The following is a 21438-nucleotide window of genomic DNA, read 5'->3' as shown; positions in this document are numbered from 1 at the left end:
AAATGTACAATAATGACTTCAAATAATAGCTATTTTTATTTCGGATGTTCGATACAACGCTTGAACAACCATTTCTCTAGTTTTAGGCTTAAACATAAGGCGGTTTGCACAACGCTGTCTATTAAGATTTGGCAATTGAAAGGAAAAAATATCGAGTTTAACCTAAAATGGGATATAATAAGAAAGGCACAGCCTTATAAAAATAGTAGAAATGGATGTGAACTTTGTTCTATGGAGACATGTAAAATTTTGAAACTTTGGAAAACCAGATGCTGCTTTTGATTTTCTCCAGTAAGAATTATAATTACATTTCAAGATTTTGTTGTTTAATTCATTTGTATTCATTAGTGTAAGGGGAAGAGTATGCTGGTATGGATGAAGTCAAAAAGATATATGTATTTCTTTCTTTATTAAAATTCCAAATGTTTTTGATTTACCCGTATATGGTTATGTTTTTCAAAGAGTGATTTTTAAGTAAGAATAATTATGATTTTAAATACTGTGCGAAAAATATTAAGTGTGAGTAAGGTTTTCTCAACAGGATCTGAATTTCTTTTAAAAAATCATAAATGTGATCTGAGTCTAAAAAAAGGGGGATAAATGCCAGTGAAAATATAACTTCCTGAAGTGAATATATTCACAATTATAAATACAAATGACAAACCTCCCCCACTCTTTCTTTCGAAAAGTACAGTCTATCGGTATTAGTCTAAGACTGATACCGATAGACTTTCCGTCTACTGTCAGCATTTTCTGGTTTTGGTACCCATTTTCTTCAATTCTCTCTTTTGCTATTTTATAATTCCCGCTACATACCGAAGTGATGCTATCACCCACGTATTAACACCTTAGTTTTTATTCCATCCGGTTAATTCTGAGTGCAACACCAGCCTCAGTCTTCGGAAATACTTCTTCATCATTTGCTCTTTCATTTCCTTCATTATCTCATTGAACTCTAGTACACCAAGGTACCTGTAACCCTCTCTTTCAATTTGTTTAATCAAGTCTCTGTTCGGTAATTCTTTTTTACTCTAGATACGAGGACCGAAATTTTGGGGGACGGGGTCAGTCGATTAGATCGACCCCAGAACGCAACTTAATTTATCTACACCACACTTCTTCCTAACCTTTTCCACTGTTTATTCATTCTTAAGTTCTCCCTTTCTTTTCCTGACAAGTATTGACACTAAAATATTAAAGGATTTATATCTTCAGAAATTCATTTTTCCCACCACGGTTGTTTATTTCCTCTTCTATCCGCCGATATTCAGTAGTTCTCAATCCCATCCTTTCCGCCACAATCCCACTTGCAGCCTTGATAAGATTATTAATTTGCGTGATGTTTTTTTTGTTTCTCAATACATTATTGTGCATATAATGTGTCTCAATATGTCTCAATACGTTAATGACTTTTACTCGTCTCTTGATTTAGTCTCCACTGGTTAGCCTTCTTAAACTCGCACATAAATTCTACCCCTTCTGTATTTCATAAATACAAAATTCTGTCTAAATAGTCACTGATCTCAATTCTTTCACAATCCACGGTAGTATATTCTTGCGACCAATTGTCCATCTCTTCCACTGTACAACTTTCGTTTCTCGCTTGCCCAGCATCACCCGATATCCTTCTTTTAATAGCTTCTAGCTCCAATTTTGTTAACCATCCATTCTTGCTTGGTATTGCTCTTGCTTGGTCACATAATATCTGTTCATATTATTATTATTATTATTATTATTATTATTATTATTATTATTATTATTATTATTATTATTTCAGACAGCCAATGGATAAAAGTATATGCCCTATCAATGGGAGCCGGTTCGTATGTCTATGATTCATTTTTTAATATAGGAAGTCCTTCAACCTGGAAAGTGGAAAAATGCGTCGATACCTTCTGTCCTAACTTCTTCCGACATCCTATCCTTGATTTCTGGAGTCATCTTCCAATCGAGAAGGTACGTACACAAAATATTTTTTATGCGCATTCATATACACAAACATAGAAAGAATTAAGTTGGCAAAAAGTCATCAATTTTGCGAGAGAAAAGAATCTATTAGATTACTTATTTTATTGATTTTAAAAACCAAAGTTTACCTTGACTGTATTTAAACTCAGAACGTCAAGGCACATAAATAAGTACTTAATTAATTAAAAATATTATGTCCAAAATTTAATGACACTGCCATTTAAAATCATTCATAATATATTGTCACTATTATCGTGCGTGCCCACACACACTCACTAATGCACACACACACACACACACACACACACACACACGGATATAGGAGTGCGTGCTTAATAAATGTTAATACGAGAAAATGGAATGAACAGCTTTTATTACTACAGTTGTTTCAGGCTATCATCATCAGCTGGTAATTGCTGAACGCTACACACATCATACTCATTATTGCACGAATATGATTAAAAAATAGCTGAATTCATGCACGTCTTGAGGTGAGTTGCGTCCAAAACACTGCTAGATCATCTTTAGTTTCTCTTTGTTTTGCGTCGCTACCATATTGTTATTTTTGATATTCCATTGACAAAGAAGGACACAGAAGTGCAAAGATATAAAAATGAGAAAAACATACCAAAAATATTTCAATAGAAATAAAAAGCGTAAAACGAATTAAACCCATATTCATTCCGTATGACATTGACTTCCTTTGAAGTGGAATGGTAACAGACACAAAAAATAAGAAAATGTTAAAGATTATCTTTTTATGACATTATTATTTTAGAATATTCGTTTATTTTCCTAAACCCCAAGATAAGTCTGTGGTTAAGGATGGAATGAATTCAGACTTATTTTTTAATGAAGCATCCAGTAGCACAGCATTTCAAGATAGACGTAGCTTCTACAGATATAGAAATAAAACAATTAACAAAACTCTGGAGTCGTAATTAGCCTGTGAAAAGTTACAGGGCAAAATATGAGCAGTGGACAAAATTGTCCATCAACGATTGTGGAACTTCATTGTGTTTGCACTTCATCAGAAGCACAAATAAGAAGGAGAAGCAGAAGAAGAAGAAGAAGAGAAGGAGGAGAAGAAGGAGAGGAGGATGAGAAGCAGAAGAAGACAAGGAGAAGATGGAGAGGAGGAGGAGGAGGAGGAGGAGTAGAAGAAGAAGAGAAGATGAAAGAGAGGAGGAGGAGGAGAGGAGAAGGTAATGAACAAGGAGGAGGAGAAGGATGACGTTGAGAAGAAAAAGAAGAAGAAGAAGGAGGAGGTTGGAAAGGACGAGGAGGAGGAGGAGGAGGAGAAGGAAAAGAAGTACAAGTACAAGAATGAGAATAATAATAATAATAATAAGAAGAAGAAGAAGAAGAAGAGGAATAATAATAATAATAATAATAATAATGATGATGATAATAATAATAATAATAATAATAATAATAATAATAATAATAATAATGATGATGATAATAATAATGATGATGATAATAATAATAATAATAATAATAATAATAATAATAATAATAATAATAATAATAATAGTAGGAGCACTCCGTCGGTTACGACGATGAGGGTCCCAGCTGATACGATCAACGGAACAGCTTGCTCATGAAATTAACGTGTAAGTGGCTGAGCACTCCACAGACACGTGTACCCTTAACGTAGTTCTCGAGGAGATTCAGCGTGACACAGAGTGTAACAAGGCTGGCCCTTTGAAATACAGGTACAACAGAAACAGGAAGTAAGAGTGAGAGAAAGTTGTGGTGAAAGGGTACAGCAGGGTTCATCACCACCCCCTGCAGGAGCCTTGTGAAGCTTTAGGTGTTTTCGCTCAATAAACACTCACAATGCCCTGTCTAGGAATCGAAACCGCGATCCTACGACCGCGAGTCCGCTGCCCTAACCACAAGGCCATTGCGCCTCCATTAATAATAATAATAATAATAATAATAATAATAATAATAATAATAATAATAATAATTATTATTATTATTATAATAATAATAATAATAATAATAATAATAATAATAATAATAATGATAATAATGATAATAATAATAATAATAATAATAATAATGATAATAATAATAATAATAATAATGATAATGATAATAATAATAATGATAATAATAATAATAATAATAATAATAATAATAATAATAATAATGATAATAATAATAATAAGGATAATGATAACAATAATAATGATAATTATAATAATAATAATAATAATAACAACATGAACTTCCAACCTGTTGTCTCTTGAGGTCTCTGGGTGAGACTTGGAGCCAACTTGTACAAATATAAAGCAAAAGTCAAACATAGAATAATAATAATAATAGATGCAGTACCAGGCAGTGGCTCTCATGGCTTCTGATCTTAACTGATTGGAAGTGTTATCATGTACATTGTTTTGTCTTGGTATAAAAGATGGGCTACAGCAAATATTCTGCTCAATACCACAGATTTGCTTGTCAGTTGTTTGACCTTAACCAGTTGAGCATGTCCCTTAGTGGCTGACGATATGTGCATCTCTGATCACGAGCAGAAGTAGTGGGGGGGAACATCATAGCCATGTGTTGAGAGGGATTCTTTTTGGGGTTTGAATAGTTCACCTCTGGAAACATGGGTGGTTCTTTCAACATCCTTAAACAACCCTTATTCAGGGACCGTTTGAGCGGGATGGGCTACTCAACACCTGAAGAAAATTCTAACTGGGCCCACCTGCAAGGTCATGTGCTGTTTTACCTTGATATGAGATCATCATGTCGCGCACATATGGTTGTGATGCATGTGCCTGGTGTACACTTATCAGACGGGTAGTCATGATGGGTATATTGGGCTTCGTATATTTTACCCCAGTGTCACTTTGATGGCATGAACTGCTCTCTCACTCAATAATAATAATAATAATAATAATAATAATAATAATAATAATAATAATAATAATAAATAAATAAATAGCCCTGATGCAGTACCAGGCAGAGGCTCTCATGGCTTCTGATCTTAACTGATTGGAAGTGGTATCATGTACATTGTTCTGTCTTGGTATAAAAGATGGGCTACAGCAAATATTCTGCTCAATACCACAGATTTGCTTGTCAGTTGTTTGACCTTAACCAGTTGAGCATGTCCCTTAGTGGCTGACAATACGTGCATCTCTGATCACGAGCAGAAGTAGTGGGGGAGCATCATGGCCATGTGTTGAGAGGGATTCTTTGGAGTTTGAATAATTCACCTCTGGAAACATAGGTGTTTCGTTCAACATCCTAAAGCAACCCTTATTCAGGGACCTTTTGAGCGGGATGGGCTACTCAACCTGAAGAAAATTCTAACTGGGCCCCACCTGCAAGGTCATGTGCTGTTTATCTTGATATGAGATCACCATGTCGCGCACATATGGTTGTGATGCATGTGCCTGGTGTACCTTTATCAGACGGGTAGTCATGATGGGTATATTGGGCTTCGTATATTTTACCCCAGTGTCACTTTGATGGCATGAACTGCTCTCTCACTCAATAATAATAATAATAATAATAATAATATTGCGCACCGTGAAATCATTCAGCGATGACATCGGGATGGAGTTTGGACTTGAGAAGTGTGCCAAGGCCACTTTCCAGAAAGGGAAAGTGAAGACCACAAATTCAGTCGTGTTAGATGTTGACACAGTCATAAGAGAGCTTGAGCAAGAACAAACATACAAATATTTAGGGATAAATGAAGGCTCTGGTATTCAGCATGCAAGCATGAAAGAGAAAATCAGGAAGGAATGTTATAGGAGAGTTCGTGCAGTCCTGAAATCTGAACTAAATGCACGTAACAAGGTGTTAGCTATAAATTCCCTAGCAGTTCCAGTTGTTACTTATAGCTACAATGTGTTGAACTGGAATATGAGTGAAGTAAAGAATATAGATAGAAAAATACGCAAGCTGCTGAGTTGTAATAGGATGCACCACCCAAAGGCAGACGTAGATCGCCTTTACCTTCCCAGAGCCCAAGGAGGTCGAGGCCTGATCCAATTTGAACTAGCTTACAAAACAACCACAATTGGACTGGCCAAATATCTCGAAATATCGAATGACTGGATGCTAAAGCTCGTGGAAAATCACGAGAGACGAAAGAAGCTTCATTCTATCATCAAGGAAAGCAAAAAATTTGCTATTGATCTCGTGCAGGATACCCAAACTGAACAACCCGAGGGAAGTACGGCAACTATTGTTGCAAAGAAGGTGAAAATGATGGCAATGAAAAAAGCGCACGAGCAATTGGCTGATAGGTGGGAGGAGAAACCTCTGCACGGCAAATATGTGACCCGCAGCAAACAAGCTGATGTTGACCAGAAGCAAACCCATCAGTGGCTGCGGAGCTCAGGGCTAAAAGCAGAGAGCGAAGGTTTCATCCTGGCTGCTCAAGACCAAAGCCTATCAACCCGGAACTACCAGGCCAATGCGATGAAAAATGGAGCAGACCCAAAATGCCGATTCTGCAACGACATGATTGAAACAGTGGACCACCTAATCTCTGGATGTAAAGTATTAGCACCAGTGGAGTATAAATTAAGACATGACAGAGTTGGCCAATATCTCCACTGGCTAATAAGTCGGCATTACAGTATCAAAACTGCCGACAAGTGGTATAATCACCACCCTGAGGCTGTAACTGAAGGAGAAAATGTAACCATTCTGTGGGACTTTCCAGTACACACAGACCGAACCATCAAGGCCAATAAACCAGATATTGTTGTGAAAGACCAAAACAATAAAGTTTGCTTATTGATCGACATGAGCATCCCCTGTGATCATAATATCTCAGCGGAAGAGTTTGACAAGCTCAGAAAATATAAAGACCTACTCATTGAAATTGAGAAAATGTGGCATCTCAAGGCGGTTACAATACCAGTGATCGTAGGAGCACTAGGAATGATCAAGAAGGGAACCGAAAATTATATGAGAATGATCCCTGGCTTACCATCCCTGCAAGAAGTGCAAAAGATTGTCTTAACTGGTACATCACACGTATTGAGAAGAGCATTGTCGATGTGAGAACTGTTGCTGCTCATGCATTTTAATTTAACTTTAAAAAAAAAAAAAAAAAAATTAACGAACTACTGAGTTTGGTTTAATGGCCTACCAATATACACTATGAGTTTCTTTGCCCTAGGAGTCGGGAAGACACTCGGCAAGAAATGGAATAAAATTTGAAGGAAGAAAAAAAAAAGTAATAATAATAATAATAATAATAATAATAATAATAATAATAACACCGGGGGACGTTTAAGATACAACGATACAACAGAGCTCTGAAATCTATCCACAAACATCGAAAACAAGGACATCGTATGAAACCAAAGATTTACTAACAAAGGATTGGACTGTACCTGAGTAAGTAATACTCATTAAAATTTATTACTATTTTCGAAACGAAATGATGTATTTTGACTCGATATCATCTCAACCTCTAACACAACACATGTAAACATGCGTGAAACATTACGATCAATCAACACCAGATCATCCCCGACCCCAAACACCTTGTACAAAAAAACTACGAAGAAATTAAATACCACCGATATTATTCAACCCAAGAATAACAATCGGGAGGTACGTACCTTAAACTTACAACACAAAATGTACGAAAAACTACACGTGCAAAACAATGTGACAACAGAAATGAACGGACCGGTACCCTACGAAAATGACGACCGTCAAAATAATGGGCCGAACGTTATTCCTCATGTCCCGCAAATAAAACCCAAACGACATAAATGGACACGTGAGGAATACATTTCTATCCTACACGCATACTTCACAGCAGTGCTCTACCCCAAAAATGTAAAACACAACACATACATATAAAATATGGAAGGAAAATAACATAAATATAGACTTGGATACAGCAATGAACCCTAATAAAATAGCTAACGTACGAAGATACATTCTCAAAGCAAAAAAAATATCAGAAATAGAAATAGAACATCTAAAAGAAAAAATACACCAGGAAAATGTAGATAGAAGCCACACAACGATGCCCATTAATATAAACACTGAAACAATAAAACACGATGACAAACGTAACATTCCCAACAAACACGATATAAATAAAAAAAACAACAAACCCAGACCGTAAGGATGCATAATAATACACGACAAACAGCAAGCCAAAACACGACAAACAAACATATAAATAAGAAAGAAAGCGACACAAATCTAAAACCTAGAGACAACAAGGGGGAGCCTAATGATTATGATAATATAAAAAGTAAAATAATCAAAGAACTGAAAACCATAGAGCTCAAAATGGACCACCGACCATACCTCCCAAAAATCAAAATAGACAAAATAACAACACCTATTATAAACAGCATAAACCTAGCCGTCACTGAACTAATAGCCACTGAAACAAAAAGCGATATCACTAAGCTAAATGACTTAGTATACGCAGCAGCCACTGCAGCCACAAAAGAAGCTGGATACTCACTCAAACCCATCCAAACAGGAGTACCACCACCCAAACAAACCCTGTGGATAAATAACATCCAAAACAAAATACAAAAAATGAGAAAAGATCTGTCGATTCTTAATGAAATCAGTAGACAATCAACGCTACTGGGCAACAAAAAGAAAACAAAAATACTCCGCAAATATAACATCACAGAAAAAGATTTACCTGAGATAAAAGAAAAGCTGAAGCAAGATATCCTTGCCAAAGCACAAAGGATCCGCCGGTACGAGAAACGCCAGCGCTTCTTTGAACAAAACAAAAAGTTCAACTCCAACCACAAAAAGTTCTACCAAGTACTTGGCAAAAATAAAAATAAAATAGAAATCACTGCAGCACCAACGGCAGAAGAAGTGGAAGAATTCTGGAGAGAAATATGGTCGGCGAACGAACAACCAAAAAAAAGATGTATCAAAACAACAAACTCAGCATCTGAGCAACTTTGGACCCCCATAACAACTGAAGAGGTCACCCAGGCACTGCAAAAACTAAGCAACTGGAAGGCACCTGGGCATGACAAGATCCCCAACTTCTGGTTGAAATATCTAACAGGAATGCACAAAAAGCTGGCTGAAAACTTTAACAGCATGCTAGCAGAGCCAGAGACAATGCCTGAATGGCTCACGAAGGGGAAAACTATCTTAATTCCCAAATCAAATGAGACAGCAAAACCAGAAAACTACAGACCAATAACCTGTCTCCCTACAATATACAAGGCACTTACTGCAGTGATATCGCAAAGGTTGAACAAGCACCTGGACGAAAACAACCTGTTTCCAGAAGAGCAGAAAGGATGCCGCAAAGGCTCATATGGCTGTAAAGATCAACTAATGATTAATAAAGCCATAACTGAAGACAGCCACAGAAAGAAGAAAGGCCTCAGTATGGCCTGGATCGACTACAAAAAGGCGTTTGATAGCATCCCCCACACATGGATCCTCGAAACACTAGCCATTAACAAAGTAGCACCAACCCTTATAAAATTCATAGGGCACTCTATGAATAAATGGCAAACCGTGCTACAGCTCCAAACAAAAGAGGGACTCATGAAAACAAAAGCCATCCCCATTAGAAGAGGAATATTCCAGGGAGACACTCTCTCTCCACTCCTTTTCTGCTTGGCACTGTCACCTCTATCTGATATGCTAAATAGAACTGGATGCGGATATAAATGTTACGGCAAAACGATCAGCCACCTTTTATATATGGATGACCTAAAACTATACGCTGCAAATGACAAACAGCTGGAAACACTATTAAAGACAGTTCATGGATGTACCAAAGAAATAGATATGAAATTTGGATTAGAAAAATGCGCCAAAGTAACCACGAAAAGAGGAAAACTAGTTAAGAGTAGTAACTTCACACTAGATAAAACCAATGAAATAAAAGAATTAGACCTAAGCCAAACTTACAAATACTTAGGAATCCCAGAACTAGATAAGACACAACACACACAAATGAAAGAGAAAATAAAAAAAGAATATTATAGACGAGTTAGATCAATACTAAAAACAGAGCTCAATGCTAAAAACAAGATAATAGGTATTAACACTTTAGCTGTCCCATTTATAAGTTACAGCTACAATATCCTTAACTAGACACTAAATGAACTGACCAAAATAGATAGGAAAACAAGAAAAATAATGACAGGGTCTAGGATGCATCACCCAAAATCTGACATAGAAAGACTATATATACAACGTATAGTAGGTGGTAGAGGCCTTATACAGCTGGAAAACTACTATAAAATAACCACCATAGGACTGCAAAAATATCTACTTCAGAAGGAAGGAAAACTGATACAAATAGCGGCAAAACACGAGCAAAACAAAAAACTGTTCTCAGTATTTAAGGAAGCTAACAAATACAAACAAGAAATCATACCACCTAATAAATATGAAGAAGAAGAAGAAGAAGAAGAAGAAGAAGAAGAAGAAGAAGAAGAAGAAGAAGAAGAAGAAGAAGGAGAAGAAGAAGAAGAAGAGAAGAAGAAGAAGAAGAAGAAGAAGAAGAAGAAACAACAAAAGCTATAAAACTATTGAAATCCAAACTAAAACTAGAATAACAAAGAACCATGATAAAACGATGGCAAGAAAAGCCCCTTCATGGTAAATACTGGACTAAACTAAACGCAAAAGAAATAGACAAAGAAAAATCCCAGCAATGGTTGAAAAGCTCAGGACTCAAAGCAGAGACAGGGGGATTTTTAATTGCAGCACAAGACCAAAGCCTCCCCGCTAGAAATTACAAAAAACATGTAATGAAAAGAAATATAACAAGTAACTGCAGAATATGTGGAGATGGACAAGAAACAATAAATCATATTATCTCTAGCTGCCCAGTCCTGGCTAAGAAGGAATATATTCACAGACATGACAGAGTTGGAACCTACATACACTGGAAGCTATGCCAAAATTATGGAATAACAACAGAAAAAAGATGGTATAGGCACACACCAGAAAAGGTCACAGAAAACGAGAAAGCAACCATACTCTGGGGTATGCCGATACACACAGATAGAGAAATTAAGGCCAACAGACCAGATATAGTTGTCAGAGATCATGAAGGAAAGAAATGCTTTCTAATTGATGTATCAATACCGGCTGATGACAACGTGTCTCTAAAAGAAATGGAGAAACTTTCAAAATACAAAGACCTGGAAATAGAGGTAACGAGAATTTGGAATCTAAAAACAGAAACAATCCCTATCATAGTAGGTGCATTAGGCATGATAAAAAAATATTCAGACAAATACATAACAAAAACACCAGGACTTACAAACACATATAACATACAGAAAATTGCACTGCTAGGCACTGCACACATCCTACGCAGAACACTTTCCATACAATAACCATCAGAGCATCACAACAAATCACAGCACATACCCAAGGCACACAGAGCTGCGCTCGGTAGTGAAGTGAAAGCACGCTATAAAAATAAAACTACTGAATAATAATAATAATAATAATAATAATAATAATAATAATAATAATAATAATAATAATAATAATAATAATAATAATAATAAGTCAAGCTTTACTTTAGGTAAAACTAGTGATTTATAAAAACCAAACAGCTGTAGTTGATATGGTGTTTGATGGACGAAATACAAACCCTGGAAGCTGGTTCTCTCCTGGAAAGTTGATAAGTTCTCCTTGGACCGACCTACCTTACCACTCTCACAATTACTTCTCAATTAGAGGAGCGTAGTAAGTAATTTTTATCACTGTTTGTTTTTTGTTATCCTGCTGGGGTCTATAAATAAAGTACCTGTGAAGTACAGTGTCTATGTAATCAACTACATACACTTCCCCTATATTCCTATCATTGCCATAAATATTAGTTTAATCGCAGAAATAATATCAATTAATTAATATTAATTATTGTTTACCTGCAAAGACTGGGGTTTAACTTCCTTGTATTATATTATAGTATCTCATCGAATTCCGTTTGTGAATTTACTATCAACAAATAAGCACGCGCCGTAGGCATATAAATATATACATACTTGTGTCTAGCCATGAAGGCACTTGGCTTAGTGGTCAGGATGTGAAGCTGGGAATTATAAGTTCGTGGTTTCAATTGCACGCTACTAATTCGTTGGGCAGTAATTTCACAGGAATCATGCAAGTGAATACTCAGTCATCTTCGAAAGAGACCGAGATCCATTTACTTATAAATATGTATGACAACATTTGTATGATTTTCTTTCCTCTCCTGTTTCTGCTCATCAATACATTAATTAAAAGAAAATTAGTTAATGATAGCACAGAATGGCATATGCACACTTATATTGACTGGTGACCATGATGAGTTTGTCACCTGATCAGTGCATTGGGACATTTTGGGTAATTCTTTGTGGACCTGGAATTATAAAAGTGGTTAGTAACCTCTGTCTATCTACTAGTTTCATCTGCTAGAAATAAGTCACCAAATATCGCTGAAAATCACAGCCTACCCTCTTAAAAATAAACATAGTATATATTTGAATGTTTTTGACAATTGATCATTCTCGACTTGCGATGCCCACTTTGAAATATTTTTCAGTCTGAAGAGGGAGAAAAATCGTTGGATTTCGTTGTGGCCCTTTTCGAATTCTGGATAAGCGAAAGGGATGGCGTTATTATCAGACAAAAAACTAGCCTAAATATTTACGACAGAATTGTCACAATCAAAGTCCTCCCGCCCCAATGGTGAAGCTGCAGTGTTAAATTGACTGACAAATAAAGTCTACTACACATGTATGAAGACTGTCCTTCTAAATATTACACAGATTACTTGTACGAAACTTTCACTTACAAAATTTCGTTTACTGTAAAGGAGAACATATCATTTGTCTAATCAACGGGCGTTGTCGGTTCGAACTTGGAAACTTCACAATTACGTAGTCGTGAGACAAACTTTTCAATTGCAAAATCTGACAACGACAATAACAGCACATAGTACAACAGCACCATATTTTTGCTTTACTCCTTTACAGTAACAGACGTCGTTTCTATGTTTCCTCTAACCATGGAGGTTGTGAGCATGACGCCGGTTGGATGTGTGTTGATGAAAGTGGTGGCTGCCTTTGGGAGATTTTTCCACATTATCCTACGCTATTTTACTCAAACAAAAATTCGATATCCACATGGTATTACGGTAAGTATTTCGTCATCTGTCTTAACTTGTTTCTCCGCCAGTTTAATGTAGTATTAAATATCTAGTTATAATGGCGTGGTAAACATGGGAAACAACTCGAGACATGTTTCGGTGTTATTATACCTTCACAGTAAATATGTCTCACAGTACTTAAGAAAGAGAATCGTCATGTGGTAAAATATTACACATGTGTAGGTGTGGAAAATTTCGTACGAGGTGGTGCCGCAAAGTTCCTGGCTTTAAGGGCACCGCAAAAGTCCTAGTTAGAGGTCCAGCTGTCCGAATTCTTTTGCAAGGCTTCAAGAAACTGAATGACATCTGCAATAGGTGCAGGAATCTGTATTTTCTTTTACCCAAAGTCAGGACCATTTCAGCCGCACTTCTTCGTATATAAGAAAAAAAAAAAAAAACAACAACACACGTAAGAAAAAGACAACTGATGAACATAGGACGTAACTAATCGAAGTGCAGTGTAAATATCTTGTCTTATCTTAGTTGTTTCAGCCATTTGTGTGCGGTCATACTGGGGCACCGCCTTGAGGGGTTTTAGTGGGACAAATCGACTGATTTTTCAAAGCCTAGTAGTTATTCTCTTGGTCACTTTTGCCGAACCGCTAATTTTTGGGGACGTACACACACAAACGCCGGTTGTCAAGCGTTGGTGAGGAGAAAACATAGATATGTATATCTATCTATCTATCTATCTATCTATCTATCTATCTATCTATCTATCTATCTATCTCCCTATCTATCTATTTATCTATCTATTTGTCTATTTATCTATCTATCTATCTATCTATCTATCTCCCTATCTATCTATCTATCTATCTATCTATCTATCTATCTATCTATCTCCCTATCTATCTATCTATTTATCTATCTATTTATCTATCTATCTATCTATTTATTTATCTATCTATCTATCTATCTATCTCCCTATCTATCTATCTATCTATCTATCTATCTATCTATTTATCTATCTATCTATCTATCTATCTATCTATCTCCCTATCTATCTATCATCTATCTATCTATCTATTTATCTATCTATTTATCTATCTATCTATCTATCTATCTTTTTATCTATCTATCTATCTATGTATCTATGTATCTACCTGTCTGTCTGTGTATCTATCTATCTATCTATCTATCTATCTTCCGCCCCTGTATGGGCGAAATTACCAGAAACTTTCAAAACTTTCGTTGGTTTTTTTAAGCCATTTTTCATTTTGAAAATGGCAACTAGAAACCACGTGGCTAGCCCGCCAGTCATGCAGAACGGTAGCGAAACACTATTGCTACCACTAGCTGCTAAACCTCACAGCTTCAACACCGCTGTCACCACCATCACCACCACCAACAACAACAACAACAAAACTAACGTCGCATTCACCATCGCCGCGACCAAAGACATTAACTTAGATTTCCCCTCACTCCCTACACCACTTGTCGATGATAAAAGGACGGAGAAAGGAATTTCAAAAATGAATACAGACGAAAACATGAATGCCAGTACCACCACCATCACCAACAACAACAACAACAACAACGAAATGGGCACAAAGCCACCTACCAAAAACAACACCGCCAACACCAACACCACCACTACGACTCCAACTGCTACAACTAACCCTCCTGTGGCTAACACCGCCAATACCAACACCACTACCACGACTTCAACTGATACAACTAACACTTCTGCTTCTAACACCGTCAAATTTAAAACGAATTTTGCGGATGTGACAAAACAAAAAAGAACAATTGTAAAATTCACCACACAGGAAATAAACCGCACAAAAGCACTCTTCACCAAAGAAGGAGACAAATTGCACCTTCACATTCCACAACACATCGTGGAAAACACACAAAAAAATAACCAATAATTTATAAAGTAATAAACAAGAAAACAAGAACAGAAAATGCACCGCAGGAAAAAATCGAAAAATGCCTTCGTCCTGTATGGGACTCCAAGGAATATATCAGTTGGGGAAATAAATTTGGTACAGTCCAAGTACGTTTCCTCAACGAAAGTTTAGCAAAACGTTTTTCCACATTGGAGCTGCATTCGGACGACTTGGTAATGATACCAATCTATTTAAACAAGAGAGTCACAAAAGTCCAAATAAAAAATATACCGCTTGATGTCGAAACACAATGGTTGGTCTCTGCCATCTGCTTTGAAATGACAGAGACAATGTCAGAGACAAACATCCTTGAAATCGCTGTTCTAGGAGAGAAAGACTATGTGGGCAAATCAATCGAATTCCTGCTTCAATTGGATGAAGCAACAAGAGAGAAGATACCCACCACTATAGAACTGCCAGGAAGCTACAAACTCTATGTAGTGGTAGAGGGCAGGCGACCACGCTGCTATTTGTGTGGAAGCGAAACACACCTGAAAAAGACGTGCCCAACCACTGCACACCAAGAGCAACAACAACAACCACTACCACAACCAAAGCACTCCGGAAAAAAAGCTCTACTACCCACACCACCATCAACACAGAAGACGACAAGAGAAGCACACCAAGCTAATCCGTCACCAACCAAAAACCACTCAACACCTGAAAAAATACCAACACCAACAACAACAGCAAGAACCAAAGGAACAGAAAAACAAAGAAAACACACACAAACTGATCCCCCATCCCTTATACCGCACTCAACACACACAAACACTCAACAACCAACAACAACGAAAACAACAACACAACCACTTACACAGACATACATATAAGCTTACAACATACCCCTACCCCCTACTGATTCCTCAGAAATTTCGTCGGAAGACGAAACCAGTGAGGAATGGCAAATAGCCACAAAAAGAAGGAAAATAAAGAGCAGAAACACAACCAAACCAAATGCAAACACGAACAAAGCAGGGGAAAATACATCTCCTGAAGACATTTCAAAACCCAATACAAACAACAGCCACACCAACACCACAAAAATATATACAGCAAACATGCTCACAGCTATAGACACCAAAAACACAAATCTGATGGAATACATCCAATCAAAAACAAACATAACAGAAGATGACATAAAAACAAACAATCACCCATACACAACACCACCAGACCACATCCAAATATTACACATCTCCAAAAGTCTGCACCACACACTCAAAGGAATTTTCCCCAGTGCGGTTGGTAAATGCCAAAAATATCTCACAAAGAAACTGTACTGGGATCTCCTCGAGGACAAACCAAAGGAGGAGAAAGCAAAAACTTTCGAGCAGTAAGTAACCCTCTGTTCCTTTCACTTGTATTCTAATTCATTAGGACTATGATCAAGATTGGTTGTGTAAATGCGCGTGGCTTGGGGTCCCCTTGGAAACAAGGGTACCTCTTAAATGACATAAAGTCACATAAGTTAGAAATCATAGCCATAAGTGAGACTAGACTCCACAATCCGCGGGCCCTAAAGACCATGTTTGGCGGACAGTTCAACATTTATTTTTCCCCCTGTCTGCCGAGAATGGGCGGTAGTGGCACCGCGGTACTTTTTCGCAAGAGTCTGGATCTCAAAGTAAGGACAATATTCGTAGACCCGGAGGGTAGACTGGTCGTCCTGGATGTCGACGGCAGCAATGGGTGCGCTTTTCGACTCGTATCAGTCTACGCACCGCCCTTAACAGGTCGGGCGGATTTCTTTCAACGTCTAGAAGTATTCTTGGGAACGTCTCGTCCTTTACTCTTAGTGGGGGATTGGAATGCTACCTTGGACACGCATGTAGACTACGTGGATAGAGATAGGAATAGACGGGGATGCAAATGCCTCAGAGACCTGCTCAGACGCTTTCAACTGTCTGACAGGTTCCGACTAGACCACCCGAATGCGCCAACGTGGACATGGAGCAACCGCATCGGGTCGTCGAGATCGTATCTAGATAGGATACTGTGTAGGACAGTAGATAGAGATAGCATAGGATGTCCACAATTCCACATAGTCAGCTACACGGATCACAAACTTGTGACATGTACGCTAGACTTAGGTAAGACACTTAGGCAGGGTCCCGAATACTGGAAACTAAACGCGTCTTTCCCATCGAGACAGGTTTTCAGAGACCGGATTAGCACACTAGTAAAGAGGGCTTTTACGGGAGCCATCATCAACAACAAATGGTGGTTTGCCCTCAAGAGAGCAGTAAAAGCAGAAGCGATTAGGTACAGCAAAGCACTAGCCATAGATAGAAATAGAGTTGAGGGTGAGCTAGTTAAGAAGCTAGAAGAGGCAATTAGAAGCGGCATCGCATCCGACGTTTTGGCGGCGAGATTGGCCCTCGACCAACACTTCAACGCCAAACACGAAGGATATGCTGTCAGAGCTAGGATGCGTGCTCTAAGGAACGAAGGTGTTGGAGCCGCGAGCGAGGCCCGGGTGGCAGAGGCGCAACAGGGCAACAAAGCCACCATTCGGTCCTTAGTAGATGAACAGGGGCGCGAATTGCTCGAGCCAAGTAAAATGTGTGAGGCCTTTCAGCAGCATTTTGACCGACTGTTCGGGACGAGTGGAGGGCAAGAACGTAGGGTGGACTTCAGTGCCTACCTACATAGCCTACCACGACTCTCGACAAGAAAGGCAGGGTGCTGCGAAGGTGCCATCACGGCGGCGGAAGTGCAGGAGGCGATGGCAGAATGCTCGAGGGACAAATCACCGGGGTTGGATGGTCTACCCTACGAGCTTTACAATTGTATGCCAGACTTGTTTGGAGATCTCTTGGCGGCGGTGTACTGCAACTGGCAGCAAAACGGGAGCATTCCTGGTTTTGTGAGCCGAGGAGCCGTAACACTGCTGAAGAAAGATCTAAACAAGGGAAATGTAATAGATAACTTTAGGCCCATCACTCTGCTTAATGCAGACTTGAAAATTTTGGCCAAGGTGCTAGCCAAGAGGTTGGCGCTTGTCATCGAGAAACTGGTCGACAAGGCGCAAACATGCGCCGTGCCGGGCCGGACCATCCATGAGAACCTCCACCTGATGCGCTACATCATAGACAGGGTAGTTAACGAACCTGGCATGGGTGGGGCGCTGATCAATTTGGATCAATCAAAAGCTTTCGATAGGGTAGACCATCGATACTTGGAGACGGTCCTCAGAGCGGCAGGCTTCGGTCCCGTCTTCCGCGGCTGGATAGCCGCTTTGTACAGAGGCATCCGTTCGGTAATTCGCGTGAATGGACATCTATCGAGACCCTTCGACATCGCACGTTCGGTCCGTCAGGGATGCCCTCTCTCGTCGCTTCTATACGTATTGACTCTCGAGCCATTATTGCGGAAGATGGCAACTTTGAGGGGCATCCCGCGAGAATTGGGATGCGGGATGAGCGTGTCTGCATACGCAGACGACGTCACCGTCATAGTGTCTAGCCACGAGCACATCGAGCAGGTCGGCGAGACACTGAAAAACTACGAAGCGGTGACAGGAGCGAAAATCAACCGGGAAAAGTCAGTGGGCTTGCGACTAGGCACCTGGAGAAGCAAGCCCATGCCGTCCACCAGCGCCTCCGTCGTGGGACGCTGGACCGACGGCCCGGTTGAGTTGCTCGGGGTCTGGTTTGGTCCGGACCTCCGAGTGGAGAAGAACTGGAACGAGATAACGAGTAGGGTGGTCACTCTCGCCCGGCAATGGGCCGAGAGGAAACTGTCCCTAAAAGGTCGGGCGGAGGTGGTGAACACGTACATCGCGTCCGTCATCTACTACCGCCTGACCGTCGTACCTTGTCCCGACCCTACCATCACCAAACTACAACGCATTCTCTTTCACTTCTTGTGGAAAGGATGCGTCCCGATGGTCAGGCGATCCATTTGCTGTCAACACCCGTTAAAAGGAGGGCTGGGCATGCCGTGGTTGATGATGCGCAGACACGCGCTGAGACTGCGACATCTCTGGCTCTATGTAGACGACGGTGAACGGGTGTGGTCGCCGTTTGTGAGGCACACTTTCCCGCAGCTCGTCTCCATGACCGAACTGCAGTCGTGGATCAAAAAGAGGCCGAGGAAGGGCGATTGGCACCGCGAGTGTCGCGTTGCTCTCAAGCAACTCTGCCGTCCCGGGTCGACCTTGAGTGACTTCAACACAACCAAAGCATTTTATAGGGGATTAGTGGAGGGGAGGTATGACGACGAGCTCGGGGCGAACCTGGACGTCGACGAGGAGTACCTGACCCGCCTGTTCAGGACGACTTTCGGGCCAGGGCCCATGGACAACTTCCAGAGATCCCTGGCCTGGCAGTGCTACCGAGAAGCGCTACCCGTTCGGGATAAGCTCTACAGACACGGCTCGAGAAACACGGGGCCGACCTGCCCGAGATGCGGTCAGAGCGACGAAACCGTTCTGCACGCACTCGTGCAGTGTCCAACAATTTCCGACCTGTGGGCTTATGTCGAACAACTGCTGTCACGTGTGGGACGAGTCGGTTTATCAGCTGAGTCTATCGTCAATATTGTCACGCCTCCTTCCTTCAAACGGGAAGGAAGAGCTATTTTCATCATCCTTGTGGCTATGGCGAAAGAATGTATCTGGTGGACGCGTCTGAAAGGATTGGAGACAAACACTTTCCTCTCTGGTCAATCTCTCATCAACTTCTTCAAGTACCACTTGAAAAGGAAAGTGAGAGTAGAGAGGCAAGTTTTGTCTAGCGAATGTTTTAAAAAAAGATGGGTGAATGTAGCAAGGATGGCACGTATAAATGACGAAGCCACCTTGAGCATAATCCTATGAACCCAGAAATTGAAAACAGAGGGTTACCCACTTGCAAACAAATGTGATAACATATAACAATATTGACCAAGGTTACCGTGGTCTTTTTCGTAGGCTTTTCTTCCCACGGATAAACCTTACTTGCTTTCCCCTTTACACCATATATCATAACACTGTGATACACGATCCCTATTGATCGTTCTTTTTTTTCCTCTTCCCCTTTTCCCCCCCTTTTTTCTTCTTTTTTCATTTCTCTTTCCTTTTGTTCCTTTTCCTTTTCTTTTTTTTCTCTTTTTATTCTTTTTATTTCATTCAATTTTTTTTTGTTTTTGTTCTTTTCTTCCCTTTTACGATCCCTCTTGATCGAAAACCCACGCCACCCCTTTTTTTTCTTTTGTTTTTTGTTCTCTTCATCCCCCAAAAGAAAAGCTCTACCTTGTAACTTGTCCCATCTGTGTGCAGCCCTGTGTGGCCAATAAAGAAACTTATCTATCTATCTATCTATCTATCTATCTATCTATCTATCTATCTATCTCCCTATCATCTATCTATCTATCTATCTATCTATCTATTTATCTATCTATTTATCTATCTATCTATCTATCTATTTATCTATCTATCTATCTATGTATCTACCTGTCTGTCTGTGTATCTATCTATCTATATATATATATATATATATAGAGAGAGAGAGAGAGAGAGAGAGAGAGAGAGAGTTTACGAAACAAACAAAAGCCTAAGACAGGTGGTGTACAAAAGAAACGCTCATGAATAGAAAAAGTCTTTTACGTTTCGAGCCTACGCTCTTCTACAGTAAGGGACACAGAAAAAACAAGGAGAGAAAAAAATGTGTGTAGTGGCTAACGATTTATCATGGCAATTAACCATATATATATATATATACTTTATTTAAAAGCAGTAGAAATATAACAAAAGCTGTTACTCAGAGTTTTACGTTCCCGTTCATCGGATAGTTTTGTTAAAATAGAACAGAAATAAGGATATGATCAAAACTAGTTAAAGGATACACCTTTAAAAATGGATTTGTTTCATTGGTCCTTTCAAATAACGGTCTTAAGCATGCGATAAAGAAGATAAACAAAATAAGTTAATTTAATATAAATTCATCCTATTATAAAAAATCAAGGAAAAACCTTAAATCGAAGAGCTGATTCAAAATACATATTATCATTAATTATATATGAAATATAATTCGCTTAATACAATGAAATACATTAAAAATTTTAATATTTTACAACACTATATACGCATACTAAACCATCAATATACATATATACATCAAAATACACAGACCATATACATATGCAGACATATACATGTAAGACGTAAATATACACACAAATACACATATACATATGTATACATATGTACGCAATCTTGCTCGCATGCAAAAGTCACTTGGTGTATACATAGAGACTAGAAGTATGAATTGTTTTGGATAGGTCCACCTATTCAAAATAGGAAATTGGAACCCGCAGTAGTGTAAAAGACCCCATTCCGTCAGGAATGGCATTAGGGTTGTCCCTAGAAAGTTCCCCTTCGAGGCGCAGGTCCGGACGTGTTTATGGAAAACCAGCGGTCGTCCTTTCTAGCCTCTCCTT

General features: G+C 39.1%; 1 protein-coding gene across 1 annotated transcript in view; it reads left to right on the top strand.

Moving 5' to 3' along the window:
* LOC118768485 overlaps nucleotides 1-21438 on the top strand; it is a 39149-nt gene that overhangs the window by 16448 nt on the left and 1263 nt on the right. The window contains exons 2-4 of the mRNA XM_036515102.1: nucleotides 1778-1956; nucleotides 11516-11679; nucleotides 12951-13111. Of these exons, the coding sequence (XP_036370995.1) occupies nucleotides 1778-1956; nucleotides 11516-11679; nucleotides 12951-13111 (504 nt within the window). The remainder of the gene's footprint in view (nucleotides 1-1777; nucleotides 1957-11515; nucleotides 11680-12950; nucleotides 13112-21438) is intronic.

This window comes from Octopus sinensis, linkage group LG30 (assembly GCF_006345805.1).
Source record: "Octopus sinensis linkage group LG30, ASM634580v1, whole genome shotgun sequence".
NCBI classification, from domain to species: Eukaryota; Metazoa; Mollusca; class Cephalopoda; order Octopoda; family Octopodidae; genus Octopus; species Octopus sinensis.
The sequence above is the reverse complement of the archived record's forward strand: the minus strand, read 5'-3'. Positions and strand labels throughout refer to the sequence as shown.